General features: G+C 39.0%; 3 protein-coding genes across 3 annotated transcripts; 1 reads left to right on the top strand and 2 right to left on the bottom strand.

Annotated features, from left to right (window-relative positions):
- The first annotated feature begins 1,239 nt into the window (after positions 1-1,239).
- On the top strand, positions 1,240-3,112 carry grp (gastrin-releasing peptide). Its single transcript, XM_034602082.1, has 3 exons — positions 1,240-1,810; positions 2,547-2,779; positions 2,858-3,112. The coding sequence occupies exons 1-3, from the start codon at positions 1,660-1,662 to the stop codon at positions 2,909-2,911; spliced, it is 438 nt and encodes a 145-aa protein (XP_034457973.1). The 5' UTR covers positions 1,240-1,659; the 3' UTR covers positions 2,912-3,112.
- A 1,165-nt stretch (positions 3,113-4,277) lies between these two features.
- rx3 (retinal homeobox gene 3) lies at positions 4,278-7,626 on the bottom strand. Its single transcript, XM_034602081.1, has 3 exons — positions 7,190-7,626; positions 6,622-6,848; positions 4,278-5,521 (listed from the first exon to the last, which is right to left on the bottom strand). Exons 1-3 carry the CDS (start codon positions 7,452-7,454, stop codon positions 5,075-5,077), a joined length of 939 nt encoding a protein of 312 aa, XP_034457972.1. The 5' UTR covers positions 7,455-7,626; the 3' UTR covers positions 4,278-5,074.
- Positions 7,627-11,468: 3,842 nt separating this feature from the next.
- cplx4a (complexin 4a) lies at positions 11,469-17,455 on the bottom strand. The gene is made up of 3 exons (XM_034602367.1): positions 17,129-17,455; positions 14,920-15,007; positions 11,469-12,427 (listed from the first exon to the last, which is right to left on the bottom strand). The coding sequence occupies exons 1-3, from the start codon at positions 17,290-17,292 to the stop codon at positions 12,200-12,202; spliced, it is 480 nt and encodes a 159-aa protein (XP_034458258.1). The 5' UTR covers positions 17,293-17,455; the 3' UTR covers positions 11,469-12,199.
- Between the last annotated feature and the right edge of the window lie 631 nt (positions 17,456-18,086).

Here is an 18,086-nt window from a genome sequence, read left to right as displayed (position 1 = left end):
GTTTGACTTGTGTTTGTTTTTTGAAAATTCTGCGTCATTTCCTCAGCTCTGAAAACAAGGGGATGTTTGGGAAATCGCATTTTATTCAACAATAGCAAGGGAGATTTCACAGAATGTTTCAAAATAAAAAAAAAATAGAAGCAACAGGGAGGTTTGGATTTAACACTGATTTGTTTAAGTCAGTGTAGACAATAACTATGTTTATAGCACTTTACAATACTTAACTTGATTGCTGCTTTACTACTCCTCTCCATGTCAGTGGCAGATCCAACACTTTTTACTACACTATCTCACAGCTGTAGTTCATACTGCTTACTTTGCAGATAGAGATTTTACAACAAGACACCAATGTGTTAATTTATCAGTCATATTGTCAAATCTAATTATGTGATATATAGTAACATTCTGAAATGGGGATTTGACATGATGGTGATGAAAGTTCTGCATTTCTCTGTACCAGAGATATTGAAATGACTGAAAGGACTTTTACCTTTGACAAAATGTTTACTGACTCAAGTTTTGTACTTTGTTCTAATTTGAAATCATAATAGTTTCCTCAGGCCACTTTTCATATAGAGCAGGTTCAGACTGTTCCTAAGTTTGAAGAACTTATTACCCCATGATCTGATGGCTCAAATCAAGATATCTCATTGTAGACGAATAGAATTTTTTTCATCAGAAACATACTCTCATTATATTGTAAAAGTAGCCACGCCACATTTTATTATTTCTTCTCTATCAGCGGATGATCTGTAGTTTGAACTATATGCACAATTTGAATGGATTGAAAGGACGAACAAAGTGAAGCCGAAGCATCTCGATCGCCATCTGGCTGCAGGATAGATCATACATTCCACCTCCTCCATGTTAGTGGATTGGACGTACACGTCAAATAACATTTTCTCAAAGATAGTTTCTGTCATTTTATGGACAGTTCTTATCACGGTTATGTAGTAAAAAAGTTTTCTGAAAAGTTTGATTTAATGCCTCATAAATAATTGGATCATACTGAATGTAAAAGCATTGTGAAAGTGGACGTTTTGCATGAGCAATACTTTTCGTAAATTCATGCATTTAGCCGAAAATAGTTTAAAGATTAGTATTTTTTACGTAAATCATCTGAGTTCTTCTGTCGTCACTGGTTATCGTGCAGCTTCCTCCTCCACGTGCACATCCTTGTTGTGACAGATGAAACGGAAGCAATTACACACAAAGAGCCGTCCATCACGGTGACGTGACGCTGACCAGCTCTGGACAAACAAGAGCAAAGAGCAGTGGTGTGATAATTACAGGCTGATGGATGATGACCATCAGTCTCCTTCACGTTCCCTCTCGTCCTGACAGCACTTTTTTAAAAAGCAGCTGCTGACGTGCAGCTGGATCTGGATGAGGAGGGGGGCTCTGAACTTTCGTCATTAGGGCTTCTCTGTCTCAGGCTCCGGGAGTGTAACTTCAACAAGTCCGCAGCTCGGACCGACTCCCCCTCTCCTCTTCCTCTGCTCTTCCTCTGCTCCTTCTCTCTCTGCGCCACCGCCTCACACAATTAAAAAAAAAACAATAAGTCGACTATGGTGGAGGTTTGCTGAAGTTGCATCGAGCTGATTGACCGCGGCTGAGGATCCATATACGTGTAGTTTATAGGTCTGATCTCTGGGAACAATGGGCGGAGTGTGCTGGTGTTACTCATGGACCTGCAGACTGTGGCCACTTCTGATTCTGGCGACTTTACCCAACTGCGTGGTGCAATGCTCAGAGAGTCCGGCTGCTGTGGTGGGGAAGATGTACCCAAGAGGCAACCACTGGGCAGTAGGTAAGAACAACAACCTATTACTTCACAGGAGGTACACTGAGTTAACTGCAAGAGGAAATGTTGACTTAACATGAATTAGATTAATTGATTTAATTGAAATAAGATGTATTGATTTAATTGAAATTAGACATACATTTAATTGGAATTATACATATGTATTTAACTGGGAGAGGACTTCTTAATTTAATTGGAACAAGTTATGGATTCAATGACTAGAATAAGAAATATTGATTTAACTGAATTAAGAGTTATTGATTTAACTAAAATAAGACATCTTGATTTTAAAAGGAATAAGATATATGATGTAACTGAATTACAGGTTATTGATTTAACAAAAATTGATTTAAATGAAATAAGACATTGATTTCATTGAAGTAAGACATATTGATTTAATTCAAATTGAAAATAAACTTCATTTGCATGGTTTAAATGGAAATCTCTTACCTCCAACGAATTGGGTTTTATTCAGTTAAATTAAGAAAAGTGTCCCCTTTGGACAGGAAAGCTGTTTCATGTGAAACATCACTGAAGTCACTGCATTAGTTTCCCAAACATCCAGCCTTAATATGTGGTGGAATTAGAGTCTCTATTACTATACTTTTACTATTGCAGTGTGATTACAGATGACTGATCACTTATGGACGCATACTATGTTAGATAATTCTGGTTAGCCTACATGTAGTTCAATCAGAATATATACAGATCAATCTTCATGCATCTCTATCCAACCTTCCAGGTCACTTGATGGGTAAGAAGAGCATCGAGAGCCTGCCTGCTGACGTGCAGGGGACGAATCCCAACAGTGACCAGCTCCCACCCTCAGAAACAGAGCTGGACCGATTCGAGCCCCTGATGGAGGCTCTGATACAGCAGAAGAACCAAAACCAGATGAGGCCCCAGACCGCAGACAGGCGGCTCCGACTGCACAGAGGCTGGAGAGAAGAGGACAGAGACAAATATCTCAGAGAGGTCAGACTTTGGATTTTACCTCCTTTAAGTGGTTTTGAAATAAGATAATAATTTGTGTTTTTCTCCATTTCATCACAGCTGTCAGACCTGTTTCTTCTGGCTTTGAAACTGCGAGGCAACGACTCCACCTGAGGGCGAGACGGATTCTGTTTGAGAAGCAGTCACCATCACCTGCTAAACACTGTAATCACATATCCACACTCACAGGTTTTTTTTTCTGCTGTGAAAAAATGTTTGAAACTGGAAGTTTATTTTAATCAGTGATTTCAAATTTCTAAATCATGCAGCAGTTTGACGGGCAGACTGGCCTGAAAACTATATGTCACATAAGCCAAAAAAAACCAGAATAAATTTAACGTTGTGATAACTGCATTGTTTACGTCTCATCATGCTTTGCACAAAAAAAAAGTAATTTCTTATATTTATCAAATATGATCATCTAAAAGTAATATTCCTGTTCACTCCAGGAGTGCAATAAGTGGGATGGACCACTAGATGGCACAAGAGCATCTGTAGTTTTGACGTTACATGTTACCAGTAGGATAAAGTATGAAGGGTTGACATGATCATAATTACAAATAAGAAGCGATCATGAGAAGATGATTATTGTCAATTCAATTAACTTTTATGCTACTTTCCTCTCATCGGAGGGAAGAAGAGTCCCATTTAGGACAGTAGGATGGATGATGATGGCGACTGTTATTAGCCCTCGGGGCTTACAGACAATAGGACATGCTAATTGAAACAATTTGGCTACACACATCTTTCTCTTAAAGCCAAGGGACAGTTTTTTTTCCCTCTCTTCTGTTCCCTTCCCTCATTTTTCACGGATGATCGACCAACAATAGAAGTACAAGCCACTTTCGCCCCATCACTCATTACGAGTGTAATCCCAGGAGCGAATGGGAGACGGTTTACAGGAGCTAATGAGGATGAAATAAGTGGGTTGACGAACTCAGAGAGAGGAAGTCTGGGAGTTAAACACACATTCCCTCCATGCTGCAAGGATACGCTGCTTTACTTCAATGTTTAATGTTAAGTGGCTTTGCAGCTTTATAATATAACAATTCAGATGATTCTTTTTTTAAATCCAAAACTGTATTTACAGAAGGCATAGTGGGCCTACTTGAGCCCATAATGCCAAAGCTGAAGGGATTTTCACAGCCTTTGCAAAGTATTTTAGGTAAAAAACATAATCATTTTAAAAAAAAACAATCACAGCCAAAATCATCAACTGTGTCACTAGTTTTTCATTTAATATACAAAATCCTTTTTCTCACCAGCCTGATTATCATCCACCACTAGAGGGTGCTATATTCAGAATTTCCCATTTTGATGTGTGCTGAGTTTCTGCAGTTTAATGATGAAAACAAATAAAATCTGAATACATCATTGAAGGGATTTTGAAAGCAATTGCAAATTCTTTTGAGTAAGATTTTTTTTTTTTAAACAAATTTAAGCCCAATACAACAACAAACCCTCCCGTGTCACTGGATTTGCAGTTAAAGTAAAAATAGCTGTTTTTGGAAAATGTTTTTCCTCCAGCCTGACAGTCTTTCCACCACTAGGGGGTGCTGTATTTAGAATTTCCCATGTTGTCTGCTGAGTTTCCATCCACTGTTTCCTTAAATCTCCAGTGTGGTCCATGATGCTCTACACATCTTTACTGACATGTGAGATCGGTGGATCACTCCGGCTCATAAATGCTCCTCTGCTACATATTTCAAACCTCTCAAATGTGAATAATGTTCGGGGACAACTTGATTAGTCATTATTTTCTTTGTTGCTTTTACACACAGTTTATTGTATAAAGAAAATGTTCACATCCGATAAATCTTTCATGGTGAAAACTGAGAACGTGAGTCCAAAACCAAGTAGAGGGAAATGAGGAGGGCTCCATTCACAGCAGTAGAATAAATACATACTGGTGGCTAGAAATGGAATCTCTATTTGTTCTATTGGTGACATGACACGGGGTAAGAATGAACGTGTTCTGAATGAACGTAAAAAACTTTAAAAACAGTTTGCAGAGAAGATAAAGGAGAAGAAAAACCCAAAACAGAAAACTCTGATTCATCAGTAGTTCCATATTTTCACAGTAAATGTACAGTTAGTGTCAAACCTTTGCAGAAGGTCAGGTTAGGATGTGTCTAATCCTAGAAGTCAAACTGCACTTGTCACTTTTTCAAATGTCTAATACTGCAACCCCCTCAGCAGGAGGATAAAGTCACGTTTCCAAAAGATGGAACAGATGTATTCTGGTCCTTCATGTCTATTTCTGAGCTCCACTCAGCATCACCACGTCTTCCCAATACTCTGAATGTGTTCCTTCGCCTTCATCCTCAGTGAGGCTATACTGGAGTTCCTTGGATCAGCAGAGCACTGGTACGCCGGGGGTGGGGGGCACATAGAGCCGATGTGGGGCAGGTGCGGGCCATGTCCCAGGCCCTGGCAGGTGAGGAAGGAGGCCGGCAGGGAAGAGGGCACAGAAGGAGGAGGAGAAGGGTTGTAAGTGCCCGAAAGGCCCTGCGAGCCACCGATGAAGCCCGGGAGGGACTGCAGGGAGGTGGAGGTGGTGATCGGGCTGGAGAGCCAGGGGTCCAGCTGCAGGCCGGAGCCCAGGGAGCCGGTGGGGGAGCGGCTCAGGCAGAGCAGAGAGGAGGAGGTGTCCTGGAGCTTGATGGAGCTCACCTCCAGCTTCTCCTGCCGACGCCACTTTGCCCGTCGGTTTTGGAACCACACCTGAAAGAAAGAGGAGGATTTTTTTATTTTCAATGCACTTCAAATCATGATAACTTTGTTTATTCCTGTGGAGGGAACTGTATGCAGCAGCTTGGCCATCAGAGCGTCTCTCAAAAGACAAAGAGAGGAAGAGAGAAAGAAAGAAGAGACAGCTAGAAAAAACACAGGATGTAAGCTTAAAATATATTATGTAAAATATATTATTGTGTTTAAGTATTTAAATTCAATTCAATTCAATTTGATTTGAACAGACCTAAATCACATCAGACATTATCTCAAGGCACTTAACATAGCAAGATCGAGACCTTACTACTATGTGAACATTTAAAAAGACTGGATTAAATTATTAAATGTATGAGTGAAGATTTAAGCTTTGAAACTAAACACTTTCCTTCAAATTGTGATGCTGTAATCAACAATCGCATGTAAACATACAGAAATATTTCCAGAAGGGGACTCAAATTGTAATTTTTCCAATTTCCTTTAATAATGATAAAAATAATGATGTGATAAAAGCCCCATTTTCTTTTTACCTGAACCAAACCAAGAGAAAAATATGATGTTGAAATCATTTTCTGCATTTAAATGTAAACAAACTGTTAATGAAACACCAATTTGTCAAAATAGTAAAAATGTCTTTACTGATATAAACCATTTTAGTGATTAAAATAGTTGTAATTAATGGGATATAAGACAGAAAATTATGACGATTTTTATATATTTATAATATCATAGTAAGAGTATTGTCCTAAAAATCTAATTAATTCATTTAAAATTGAATAGTTTTAACCCAAAACAAAATTTTGAGGGAAAGATGAAACCTATTAAAATGTTACTTTTGATTTAGTTTTTTTAAAGATCTTTGGCATTTATTAAAAATATTGTTTTGTTCAATGGTGAAAATTATAATGACTATGTTTACACAGCCATCATGTGATCTTAAAATTGCTTTTTAATTGTTTCCTTCAGTTTTTCATTTGTAACTTCTCTAGCTCCTTGTAACTTTTGGAAGGTGCTGTATAAATAAAGTTTATTATGATCAGTAACAGGCCAATAAAAGTGTGATGAACAAAAGGTTTTTTGTATTTCCTGGGACATACCTGCACTCGGACCTCCGGCAGGTTGACCTTCATGGCCAGCTCCTCGCGGCTGTACACGTCCGGGTAGTGGGACTTCTCGAAGGCTCGCTCCAGCTCGTGGAGCTGGAAGGTGGTGAACGTGGTCCGGTTCCGACGGTGCTTCTTCTTCGGGTTCTCGTCATCGGACAGTTTCCCGTCGTCTCTGTCCGGTGAGTCCGGGCACACCGAGGCTTCAGCGGCGCACACAGCTGCGGAGACACGGACCAGAGTGAGGGGGGGGGGGGGGAAACATCCAGAAAGGTTCAAGTTATGGACAAATGGAAATAGCCAATCAACCAGCTCTATTTTTTTTCCAAGTGTTGCTTATTTAATCTAAACTCTAATATTGTTTATTGCCACTCCAATCTGCTGAAGACAATTAGTTTTTTATAATTAAAAATTACTCCTGATTGCCAAAAATATTTTCTAGAGAAACTAACAGAAGGTGCCATTTTATGTAACGATTTTAAACCTTAAAAAACTACAAAGTCTATATGTATTTCTGCATTTTAAATCGTCTCGAGTCCTTCATTTAACTGAATCCACTTACTGTCAAAACTTTCTGCGTAAAGACTCTTCTTCCCCGGAGTCACGGTGACGCTCCCGGTGCGCTCTGCGTCTTTGGCCAGAACTTTTCCCGCCATGCTGTACGAGGCCGACTTGTGGAAGATGGTGTCCTCTTTAAATCCCAGTATGGCCTCGATGCTGTGGACCGTGGACGGGTTGCTCCCGGGGCTCTGAACCGAGCGTGCGGAGGGAGACAGGCGCTCATCCATCATCATCATGACTTGGGCAGGTGATCCAAGAAGCCACATTGGTCGGTGAGGTCTAAAAGATGGGGACAATTACGCACGGTCCAAATCCAAAGTCCAAGTCTTTCTGTTCTCTCCCGTTTGGTGAAGTTGTGGATGTCAAATAAAAAGTCTGAGGGATGTTGGGGGAACTTGCGCGCAGGACGCACACCAGCGAGGCCGCCTTGCGCATGTGGTTATGGAGCATCCTCAGAGGGGGCTTTTAAAGTAGCGCCTGCTTGCACGACCCCCTGCTCAAGCTGCAACCCCCGCTGCACGTCAGAGGGAGAGAGGACGTCCCGTGGGATTTGGCCCCGCTGGATTTAGGGGTAACTGTGCGCCCGTGGCACCGTGCAGCCTCCCGTAACTCCTCCCAATCTCAAGTGCATCAGTCGGTGGATGCTGCCTCTAAACCTTCTTACATAAATCTTAAAACCATCTTTCCACTCCTCCAGATGTCATGTCATGTCAGTCTGTCAAAAAAAAGAGAGGAAGATTATAGGCAAACAGATTAAGGTACAACAAAATCATAATTACAAGATTTCTGCTCAGGACATGGATTGCAAGATGACAGCTTAGTATTTAATCAAAGCGTCAACATATTGTTGCCAAAATGAATTGATATTTAATTTAGTTGAAGAATTATTTGTCTTATTGACCTAAAGATAAAAAAATAATCACACCTCTTGACTCACATTGAATGTAAGTATACGTTAATAGTCTCTTTAATTCAATTAAACTGTAAGCTAATGATTCCTAAACCAGACTTAAACTATATGTTAACCAGTTCTTACAGGTGTTGAGTCCAACAGGGAAACAAAGCCCAAACAATAACTATAACCACTTAACAGCAAACAAAGATTGACAGCAGTATAGTAATCCTACTTAAGGGGATTACATTATTTTACTCAAAAGGGTTAAAACCCTTAAAACTATTTAGGTTTTCCTAATCACAGAAGGTGACCTTATCCTTTGTTTGCCAGAGAGAGGAGGGAGGGGGGGTCGCTAACTGAGCACTCCTTAATTAACTCCAGAAAGTTGGGAGTCAATGCATGCAAATGTTATTTAAGCAGAAAAAAAAACTTGTTCCCTGGTCATCTCCTGCTTTTTGTGTGTTGTAATGATGATTTGTGGCGAATGCATGAGCAGGTTTCTAAAACAGATTTGAAAGTATCAGGGGTAAAAATAGTCAAACTCAATTTGATTCTCCTTCAGTTTCCAAATGTATTTCTGAATCCAGATGAGAACTTGTATTTTTTCTTTCTGTTGAAATCACCTTTACCTCGAAGTTGTGTGAATCTGTTGACAAAATGGCTTTAATTTTAAATGCGAAAAGGCTAAAAAAATAGTGTTTTGTTTGACAAAATGTATGTTTCCATAGAGAAAACAGTGCTTGGCTCAATAAGAGAGATTTTGTGTTTTATGGATATCAAATATTTTACAATTCAATTTGTAACCACAATTTTAAATGACTTATCAGAGGGGCCCCTGGACCATGCTCTGCCCTCTGTGTGTTGAGATAGCTTCACCCCTGTCCACCTCTCAACCTTATCTATTAACACTTTATATCTTGTTTAATACGTAAATAAATCCAGTTTCATTTGTCTTCATGTGGGTGACAAGTCAGACCATGTCTTGTACAGATACAAAATAAAACAGATGTTAACAAATTATCTTTAGACTTGATACTTTAATATAAAGAATTCAGATATACAAGGTATAATTTTATGATTTCAACAGAAATTTCTCAATGTTTCTTTTAAAGGTACATTCAAGTTACACTATATAGCCTAAACCAAATTCTTTTACCCCAAAGATGTTATACATTCATTGACTGCCAGAACAGGCTTCATTATTCAGGGAGGGGGGGCTGCACAAGATTTGGGACCCCCGGTGCAGATTTGCTCCAACACAAGAGCATTAGTGGTGATCAGGCCTGGACTTATCACCACCTCTGAAGGTGCTGGATGCTGAGCTCTGTCCAGGCCCCTTGGTCCCTGGACCAGGAAGAGCTCTCCCACAAAACTGCAGCCATCAAGTTAAAAGCATGAACATATTGTCTCAAATATCATTATTAGCCGGTGTCAGAGAGAAGCTGCATTCAGTCAAGTGCCATAGTATAATTTTCTGATTCAACTCCATTATATGCAATTCTATACATCTGCATTTCAGAGGCAAATATGGTTCATTTCACTGCTCTGTAAAATAAGACTTTATACCAAACCTTTGCTGATTTATGGTTGATAGACTTAACTGTTTGTAAAGTATATACATTTAAAGTACAGGTCTTAACAATAATATAACAATCGGAATGGGATTATTAATACAATTTTTGCTATCATACTCTACTCAAGGATGGTTCAGGCCCAAGCAAAGCAGCCCCCAGACCCTTTTACATAAGTTTGTATCGATTTCCATCAAATGGAATTTCAAGCTGCACATAAATGTGATGTTAACACTTTTAATGATAAACAAATGTTTCAATATGTTTTTGGTTTAGTTGAACTATCAGTGTTTTGGTCCAGGTTAATCAAACAGTCCAAACATTAGCATAACCTATAGGCTACTTGTATACCTCAATTTCAACCATATGTGCAGTACTTTTACAAAGCTAACTAGCAAATTTGACTATATATTACATTTAGCTACAAAATTGGAAATTTAAAAGTATCATTTGTATTTTTACGTTTTTTTCTTTTACTACCGCGGGTTAGAAACCCTTTGTCAGTTCTACCTCCATTTTAATATTTTCATAAATGTTAGCAACTGTCTACGCGTCTTGAAACTCCACGAGAAACTGTGATGGAGTGGATGAGACTGTTTACGTCCTTTTGTTTCTTATATTTGAAGATGAATATGATCGACTCGTGTAATTTGCCGAGCTGGTAGCTAAGCATTGTTTCCGATAAAAAGAAGAATGACATATCGGGCCTTCAGACTTTGCTTCGTCTGCTAATATCCCCATCTGGAGAGAGAGAGAGAGAGAGAGAGAGAGAGAGAGAGAGAGAGAGAGAGAGAGAGAGAGAGAGAGAGAGAGGACACAGGCTGACAACCTTGGCTGTGCTGATCCTATTAGATGGTAATCTCCAGACTTCACAAATCCACAGCCGTCGTTTCGACTTCATGTGAAACTCTAAATGTTGAGGATTCCTTCCTTCTTGCCTCCCCCCTCGTTCGGCCTAATCGTCCCTAACAAGTGTTTGGATAATGCCCAATTAAATTAAGACTGATTTCTTCATTCACAGCGTAAGCTTTTGATTCAGGTAGATGGTTTTAATCGCTCAGTTGGTTCAGCTTCGTACGTTTTATGTTTGGACAGCAGAATTTCTACATGGCTGAGCATTCGAGAGGCTGCTAGTGAAATCCAGACGTAAAGCACCATGCAGCAACATTAAAGTGAATAATCATAGGAATTAGCCATTTTCCAAAACTAAGATCATTGATAGTTTAACCAATAATAATCATACATAAAGAAATTCTAAAATTCAGTTTTTGAGGAAATCGCTTAACTGCATTTCTAGTTTGATTTGAAGAACCAGTCGAAATTGTGTGAAGTTGTATGGTCACTTTTTGAAAGCATTTCAAAAATTGCATTCAAATATCAAATTTGTCAACATGCAATAAAGTTTCGAAACTGCAGAAATAGTTTGTGCATTTGAAAAAGATGTAAATGTAAATTAAGTTTGCGCTGGAGTATTTTCTAATGAAGTTTCAGGACAAACTAATTTCTAATCTGTCACGTGACACTGAAACTACGAACTATTCTGACCCTGTTTTAACGCCTGAGCTGCAATTAGCATTTTGTCCACAGGTCAGGTGAAACTGTCCAATCAGGGCTGAAAAAGATCAATCCTAGTTGCACACCCTGGTGCCAGTGAAGAGTGTAATCTGCTCGTGGAACAGGATTGAAACGCTATAATTAGCGCACGTTTATAGTAAACCAAACTCCCCCTGGTGGCTAGTCTGAGTATAGAAATACAGTGGGATTGCTCTCTGAAGAGGATTTTCAAGCTTCACGACACAAACAAACATATTTAATGTGTCCAATACACATCTTTATTTGAACATGACATTTTGTTTTCTCAGTTTTAAGTACCTCCATGTATTTCATCAGTGTTTATGTACATTTCTCTCACTGGTATGGAATAAATATATATGGAATAAGTGTATTGATATTATGATTTGTGCAAATCTGCAAATGTCTCTGCAAATGTTTCAGGCTCACTGAACTGCTGAAGTGTTTGTGTAGAGAAAGTAACAGTAATTCTTAAATATTGAAAGACAAAAAAAAATCAATCTAAATACCGTAATTATTTCAAATACCACATACAAAAAAAAAAAACTAGAATAACCAACAACCAAAAGGACAGTTGAAATACACAGACGAAACTGTCTCATTATATCACACACATTTTGAAATGTACTGTGACCTGTGACCTGTGACAGAGAAGTGAAAAGAAATACTTTGCATGGACGTTCAGGGAAAATCACATTATTTGCATATTATTTAACCAAGAAAACAGGGGAGACATGGGGCACCTTGGACATAATTTTAAATAGTTTCTGATTATTAAGTAACTGGGAAACTTTTACAATATATCCATTTTCCCAGATGCAGACTGGTAGAAGTAGCACTGTATCACCTTGAGGGGACCAGACATGTTTTTTCCTTTTAGACGGATGATTTGCCTTTTGAGTGCTTATAACAGATTCTACATGTTGACAGAAGTCGTGTCTGTAATTTCCAGGAAAGTGAAAACGCAGGCCGTTCACATGACGGAGCACTTCTCCTCCGCTTTGGTCTTGAGCTCGGTGACGGTGGCCGAGGCCTTCTCCTTCAGCTGGTCCATGTCCATGTTCTGCAAGTTTTGAATCTGGCCCATGAGGGAGTCCTTGCCCTCCTCCTCCGTGGCGTCCTCGTCCACCATCTTGAGCAGCTCCTCGGGCACGTCCACGTCGTCCCCGGCCATCTCGATCATGTTCTCGTCCTGCTCGCTCTGCGGACAGCCAGAAAACATGGGTCAGGACACAGAGACATGGACATATGACAGTAGATGGTGTTACACTATAAATCACATTAGAGATATTTGAAATAAGGAAATGTCTATTTTTACACCTGTTCACAATTTGTCCCAAAACAGTTTTTAATCTGTTTATCCTTTGTGGTATACATCTATACTATTTTTCTCTTAATCATTTTTATAAGAGTTATATCTATAAAAAGTCAAATTATGTAAGGTCTTTCTGTTTAGTTGAGTGTTATTTTAATGTTAAAACAATGTCTGGTGTCACAATATGAGGCTTTCAGGTGTAGGAAGGACATTGTGTGTTTTCTCTGGTTATAACAGAGACTATGTATTTATAGTGTTGAATTATTATTTGCAAAGGTAAACAACCTAGAGGCTGACTTAAAGGATTTTTACAGGATTAACTTTCTGCCAGGCTGCCTGCTTTTCAAAAACATTTCTGGTTCCACTGCCACACTCAGGCCTGTCAGACACTGCATATGCCAGCCATGGCTTATGAGAGGATTTATCACAAAGCTAAACTATATTTAAACTAAAAAGTCAATATAAAACATCCACAACTTTAAAATAAAGTACATTTAGTTAATTCCTAACAAAGATTTTAAGCGTTTTCTACCTTTTTCACATATTTTTGTGATGCCCCTGTGTCCTTTGACTTCCCTCTCTCTGCACTAAGTGCTCCGGCCTCATGGAAATGCTCAATTTAAAACCTTTTCCAACAAACTAAACCTAATCACTTAATATGTGGAAAAGTCATGCAATAGGCACTGTACTGTGACTACTTTAAACTTCAATCTGTGGGATTATCTGGGACCTGCCTTTAGCCTTTCCTCTCTGAATCCCAACGATAGTCTAAAGATATCTACTACTGTGTCGCACGAGACCCTAATGCCAGCGGACGGACGACAACATCTTCTTGTTTACTCACACTGCACATGAGATATATATGTATAAATAGGTGTTTTTCTAAATCACACTTGAGTTCACATTATGTGTGTCCCCAACCGTGTTTTTCTAAATCACACTTGAGTTCACATTATGTGTGTTCCCAACCCTTCAAAGATTAAAATAAAAGAATTAACAGAACAATATGCCTTTAGGTGCTTTATTGTGAAGATGAAAATCCATTTAAATGTATATTTCAGCTCTAATAGAGACACTCCTACAGGCTTTGTATGTTGGTCTTTTTCAAACTGCCATGCAATACAAACATCCTTTACAGAAAATAATTAGATTTATATGCATAGCTCCCTGCCATTGTCTCCGTCATAAATATGTTGTTTCAATTTAAAAGAGACAAACTGTGAAAGGAAATGAACCCATTGTTTAAAACTACAGATGCAAGAGGCTGTTAGAAAAGCCTCCAAGGTCATTGCTGCATTCATGGGAATAGAAAATCATCTTATCATAAAAACCTGTATTAGAAAGTGAATTTCCCATAAAAACACACAGTTCATTACAGGTAAGGCTGCATCAGCAGATCAATATATATCATTAAAAGGTTCTAGATATTTATCTTTAAAAGGCTTAGATAAAATCACATCATACCTTATTTGCTCCTTCCATTACAGCTTATTTCTCTGTAAGATTCCCTTTTAAATCATGTAGCCGCTCACGCTACAATCACTAAAGTAGCTGTGGCTCTTCCTTGAAGCCGCTTCACGCTGCCTGTTGCTCCCTAATGAGCCTGGGACACCTGCTCAGCGGCATTTGGCCCTGTTAAGACTCCAGGTGCAATGTGGGACACATAGGCTGACGTCTCCGAGACGCTGCTTTGAATGTATTTGTCACTAATCTACTGGCATGGCCTCCACCTCCTGTCGACCAGGCTGCAGCTGCCAAGTCCTCCTGTTAGATAAAGGCAGCCTCTGCTTCACTGTGAAGCAGCTATTTGCCGCTCGCGCTCAGCACAGTCATCAGATGCTGCTCTTTCTGCCAGTCACTGGAGGAAAGGGCCATTTAATAAGAGCTGACTCATATTTTTTACCAGTCCTTAATAGCAAATGGAGAAAAGGGCCATCTGATCAATATATATATATTTAAAGAAATCCTCCAGAAACTGCAACTTGGGTCTTGTAAACTTGTAAAATCTCCTTTTTTGGCATGTAAAGCAGTTTACAACCATATATTAAGTGTTTTCAACACACTATAATGCAGTCGTAGCCACATTTAATCCCTCTCAGGGCACCTGTGAGCAGAGGCTGGTGTGTAAATGTTCTATTTTTGAAAACACTGTTATAATAATCATTTAAATATGTCTAATAATGTTCTTATATGTCTTTATATTAGAGGTTTTAAGTGTTGACAAAACTGCATATTAAAATACACTTTTTTAATGAAGTGCTTATAAATATCAAATACATCAGTAGGTCAAAGCGATGTGTTACTTTAAGATTATACCTTTGTGTTCCTCTATTAAGTATAATTTAAACAGTACAACAGTATGGATGTAAATCCCTTACCTTTGGCAGTCTGTATTTGTCTCTGAGGCACACCCTAAGTGTGGCCCTCTCTGCCTTCTTGTGTAAGAAATCTGCATCTCTCTCCATCCTGAAAGAGACACAACAATAATATTAGTACAGCAACATTTACTGTCGGTCACAACAACATCCCATGTTAAAACAATATTATGTCTGTTAATCTCTTTTCTGGAGAACACGATATCTGCAGGTGGGATTTTGTGTCTCTGCATGTTTGTCTTCAATGTGTCACGGGTTCGAGCAGCATAACATGTTTTCAACATCCGGATTTGATGTGTTTCATTCTGTTTTACCTTTTATGTGTTTCCATCCAGTGTAAAGAAAATAAACTTAAACCTGATTCCACAGAGCTCATCGCAATATTCCAATATGACAAACCTTAGTAGCTAGGTAATCAAATGAGTAACCAATATGGTCTCAATATGTTCCAATAAAATAAACGTTAAGTAAAGTTGTATTTTTTACCCTTAGTGTATATAAGTGCTTTGGCTTCAGGGCGATTCCATCAACAATTTCAACATCTACAACTGTATTTGGAGAAAACAGAAGTTTTTTGCATGTAATCTGTTTCAAATACAAAGCAACTTAAAAATAAACAAGGAAACTGTTTGAAAAGACTCTTGATCAATTTGAAATACGATCACAAACCTGGTCACATGATCACAAACCATTCAGCTTCAGATGTTGTTTTATTTTTTTATTTGCTGTGTTTATTAATTGTATTTTAGTAGTCTTTTATTTTATCTTGTATAATTCAGTATTTTGTACCTTTAAAATGTCATTACACTGCAACGAAACAAGGACCAACCCTCAGTGAATTCTCTAGTTTAAACAAAGGCAATATTTATACTTGACTCGTCTTGATGCCACCTTTATTTAATAGTTACCAAATCTTGGGGCATATTCACTTTTATGGGGTTATTTAGCTTTTTTTTTTCAGTATTCCCCAGATATGCATTATGAAGTGTTTTGTATGTCACTGAGGATTTGGTCCTTGGTAATGTTGAATTTCATGTATGCCACTACTGGTTAACCTCCCTTATATCTACAGAATATAAGATGCATACTGAGACTGTATCCTCTATGAAACAATAAAGTCAATATCATCGGTGTATAAACATCTGCAAAATCTAACACCATCAAAAAAATATGGGATGATTATTTTATTATTAAAAAGTGTTTTCATCCTCTAAAAATGCTTAATTCATCAAAGGCCATATCCTGAAGTCAATGTGGTTCCGTGCACTTTGTGTATTCCTATATCTCATTTCAGTATTCACGTAAACTTTCCCTCAGCCAATTAAAGATGGGATTATTAGGCCAGACTGAGTCGAGCAGATTTGAAATCAAGGCAAGATGGCACAACCTGAACAGAGTGCTGCACCGAGGTTTCTGTAAACTACACATTCATTAAAATGGCCTTTACTTTACAGATCATAGAGATACTGATATAAAGTCTTTTATTTCCCAACAACGGGTTTGTCTGCATCAGGAGTCATGGCTGAGTGAATATGTGAATAGGGTTACTAAAAAAATCTACAATAATGGAGGGTGTTGTCATTTTAATTCCCCAAACATGAGAGTAGAGAGGCTGGATTAATCCTGTTATGTAATACAAGCCGACTGAATTTGATGCTTTAAAATCTACTGTTCCGCCAAATTTAGATTAGTCACATTTGTACAATCGCACAATTTACAGTATTTCTTCAAAATGCAATTCAGGATTGATTAAACACATATTAATCACATTGTGGATATTTTATTACTGAAATACCTGCGCTATTGAAAAGAACTGGAAACATTAAAGTCCGTGTTTTCAACTGAATACTGAATTGTTTTTAAAACGAAACACTAAACAGAATGTTACCCATCTCCGCTCTTGATGCAGAAATTGATGACAGATTATGAGAGATTATTGATCCAGGTCCATCATGACCTCTAGTCCCGGTGGATTATTATGTAGAAATTGTAGGAAAAAAAAAATCAATGCATCGCTCCAAAAACTCACATATGCACAAAAAAAATACAAATGAATTGGTGTTGGATGGGAGTGTGGTTGCAAGACAGGGAAAGTTACACAGTGACAAAGTGGATTGCAGCTCTTCAAGGTCAGATTCTGCAGCCACACAGGTTTCCATGGACCAATGGCATCAATTCACAAAGGACCGTACAGTCCGGGTTGTTTACTTACTTCTCCTCCACCACCTGTTTTTGGTACTCTTCATACTCCTCCCGTGTCATCCCCGCTGCTTTGGCTGGATCTGTGGGGGCGGCCTCCTCTTCTTTGTCACCTCCACCACCGAGGCCAATTCCTGACAGGGGGTTCCCAATCATGCTCTTGATCAAGAAAGCCATCTCGACCTCTGTGACTGTTTTCTCTGCTTTCTGGTTGCAAGTAACGTCGCTGCCCCTTTATGGCGCCCTCCGCTTTGGCTTCCTATAGCTGTCAAATCCAGTGGTAGCTCTCTAGCTAACCTGCTGCTTGTCTATGGATCCAAGGACACACTGATGACAGGCAAACACACACACACACACACACACGGTTTGCCTCGGCCATAATCTGGATTTAATCCCCCCTGCTCCACTACGCTAAGAGGCAGATGGCCTGTTTTCTTTCTCTATTTTTAAATCATGCAGACCTTGGTGGATGTTGTTGTCTTTTTTATTTTGGACATTTAGTGCATTCTGTGGCAGAGCAAGGTGCAGCATTTATCATTAAGAAATTGAGTTTTGCAGACAGGGGCCTTCACTTTGTGACCACACACACCCACTGCTGCTTAATCGTATTAGTAAAGTATGGGCCGGCCCGTGTGCAGCTTATACTGCTGAGGCCAAGCAGAGTGGAGAGAGAGAGAGAGAGAGAGAGAGAGAGAGAGAAGCGGGATTACAGTCATGTTTATCTGCACTGGAACCTCCCATCATGCCGTGCTATTGTTCCGTGGGAAGATGATTGACAGGAGGAGATATTGCTCAGGCTTCATTTCTCCATTTTATTTTGGTTACCTCACTAGTTCTGTCAAACGTTTCAGAACTGTGCCATCAGATGTGTCCTGTGATTTCTGGATTTCTGCTCAAGTGTAATCACACGTTCATTCTTTACTGCAAGATCACTTAGCTACTGATCAACACTGCAATGTTGTGGAAATCAA

This window comes from Hippoglossus hippoglossus, chromosome 12 (assembly GCF_009819705.1).
Source record: "Hippoglossus hippoglossus isolate fHipHip1 chromosome 12, fHipHip1.pri, whole genome shotgun sequence".
NCBI classification, from domain to species: Eukaryota; Metazoa; Chordata; class Actinopteri; order Pleuronectiformes; family Pleuronectidae; genus Hippoglossus; species Hippoglossus hippoglossus.
The sequence above is the reverse complement of the archived record's forward strand: the minus strand, read 5'-3'. Positions and strand labels throughout refer to the sequence as shown.

Coding starts and splice junctions, on each gene's coding strand:
- grp (XM_034602082.1), top strand. CDS start 1,660: ATGGGCGGAGTGTGCTGGTGTTACTCATGGACCTGCAGACTGTGGCCA. Junction 1,811..2,546: donor AGGCAACCACTGGGCAGTAG/GTAAGAACAACA, acceptor CCAACCTTCCAG/GTCACTTGATGGGTAAGAAG. Junction 2,780..2,857: donor GAGACAAATATCTCAGAGAG/GTCAGACTTTGG, acceptor ATTTCATCACAG/CTGTCAGACCTGTTTCTTCT.
- rx3 (XM_034602081.1), bottom strand. CDS start 7,454: ATGTGGCTTCTTGGATCACCTGCCCAAGTCATGATGATGATGGATGAG. Junction 6,849..7,189: donor TTACGCAGAAAGTTTTGACA/GTAAGTGGATTC, acceptor GTGTCTCCGCAG/CTGTGTGCGCCGCTGAAGCC. Junction 5,522..6,621: donor TGCCGGAGGTCCGAGTGCAG/GTATGTCCCAGG, acceptor TCTTTCTTTCAG/GTGTGGTTCCAAAACCGACG.
- cplx4a (XM_034602367.1), bottom strand. CDS start 17,292: ATGGCTTTCTTGATCAAGAGCATGATTGGGAACCCCCTGTCAGGAATT. Junction 15,008..17,128: donor AAACAGGTGGTGGAGGAGAA/GTAAGTAAACAA, acceptor TGTCTCTTTCAG/GATGGAGAGAGATGCAGATT. Junction 12,428..14,919: donor ACAAATACAGACTGCCAAAG/GTAAGGGATTTA, acceptor GGCTGTCCGCAG/AGCGAGCAGGACGAGAACAT.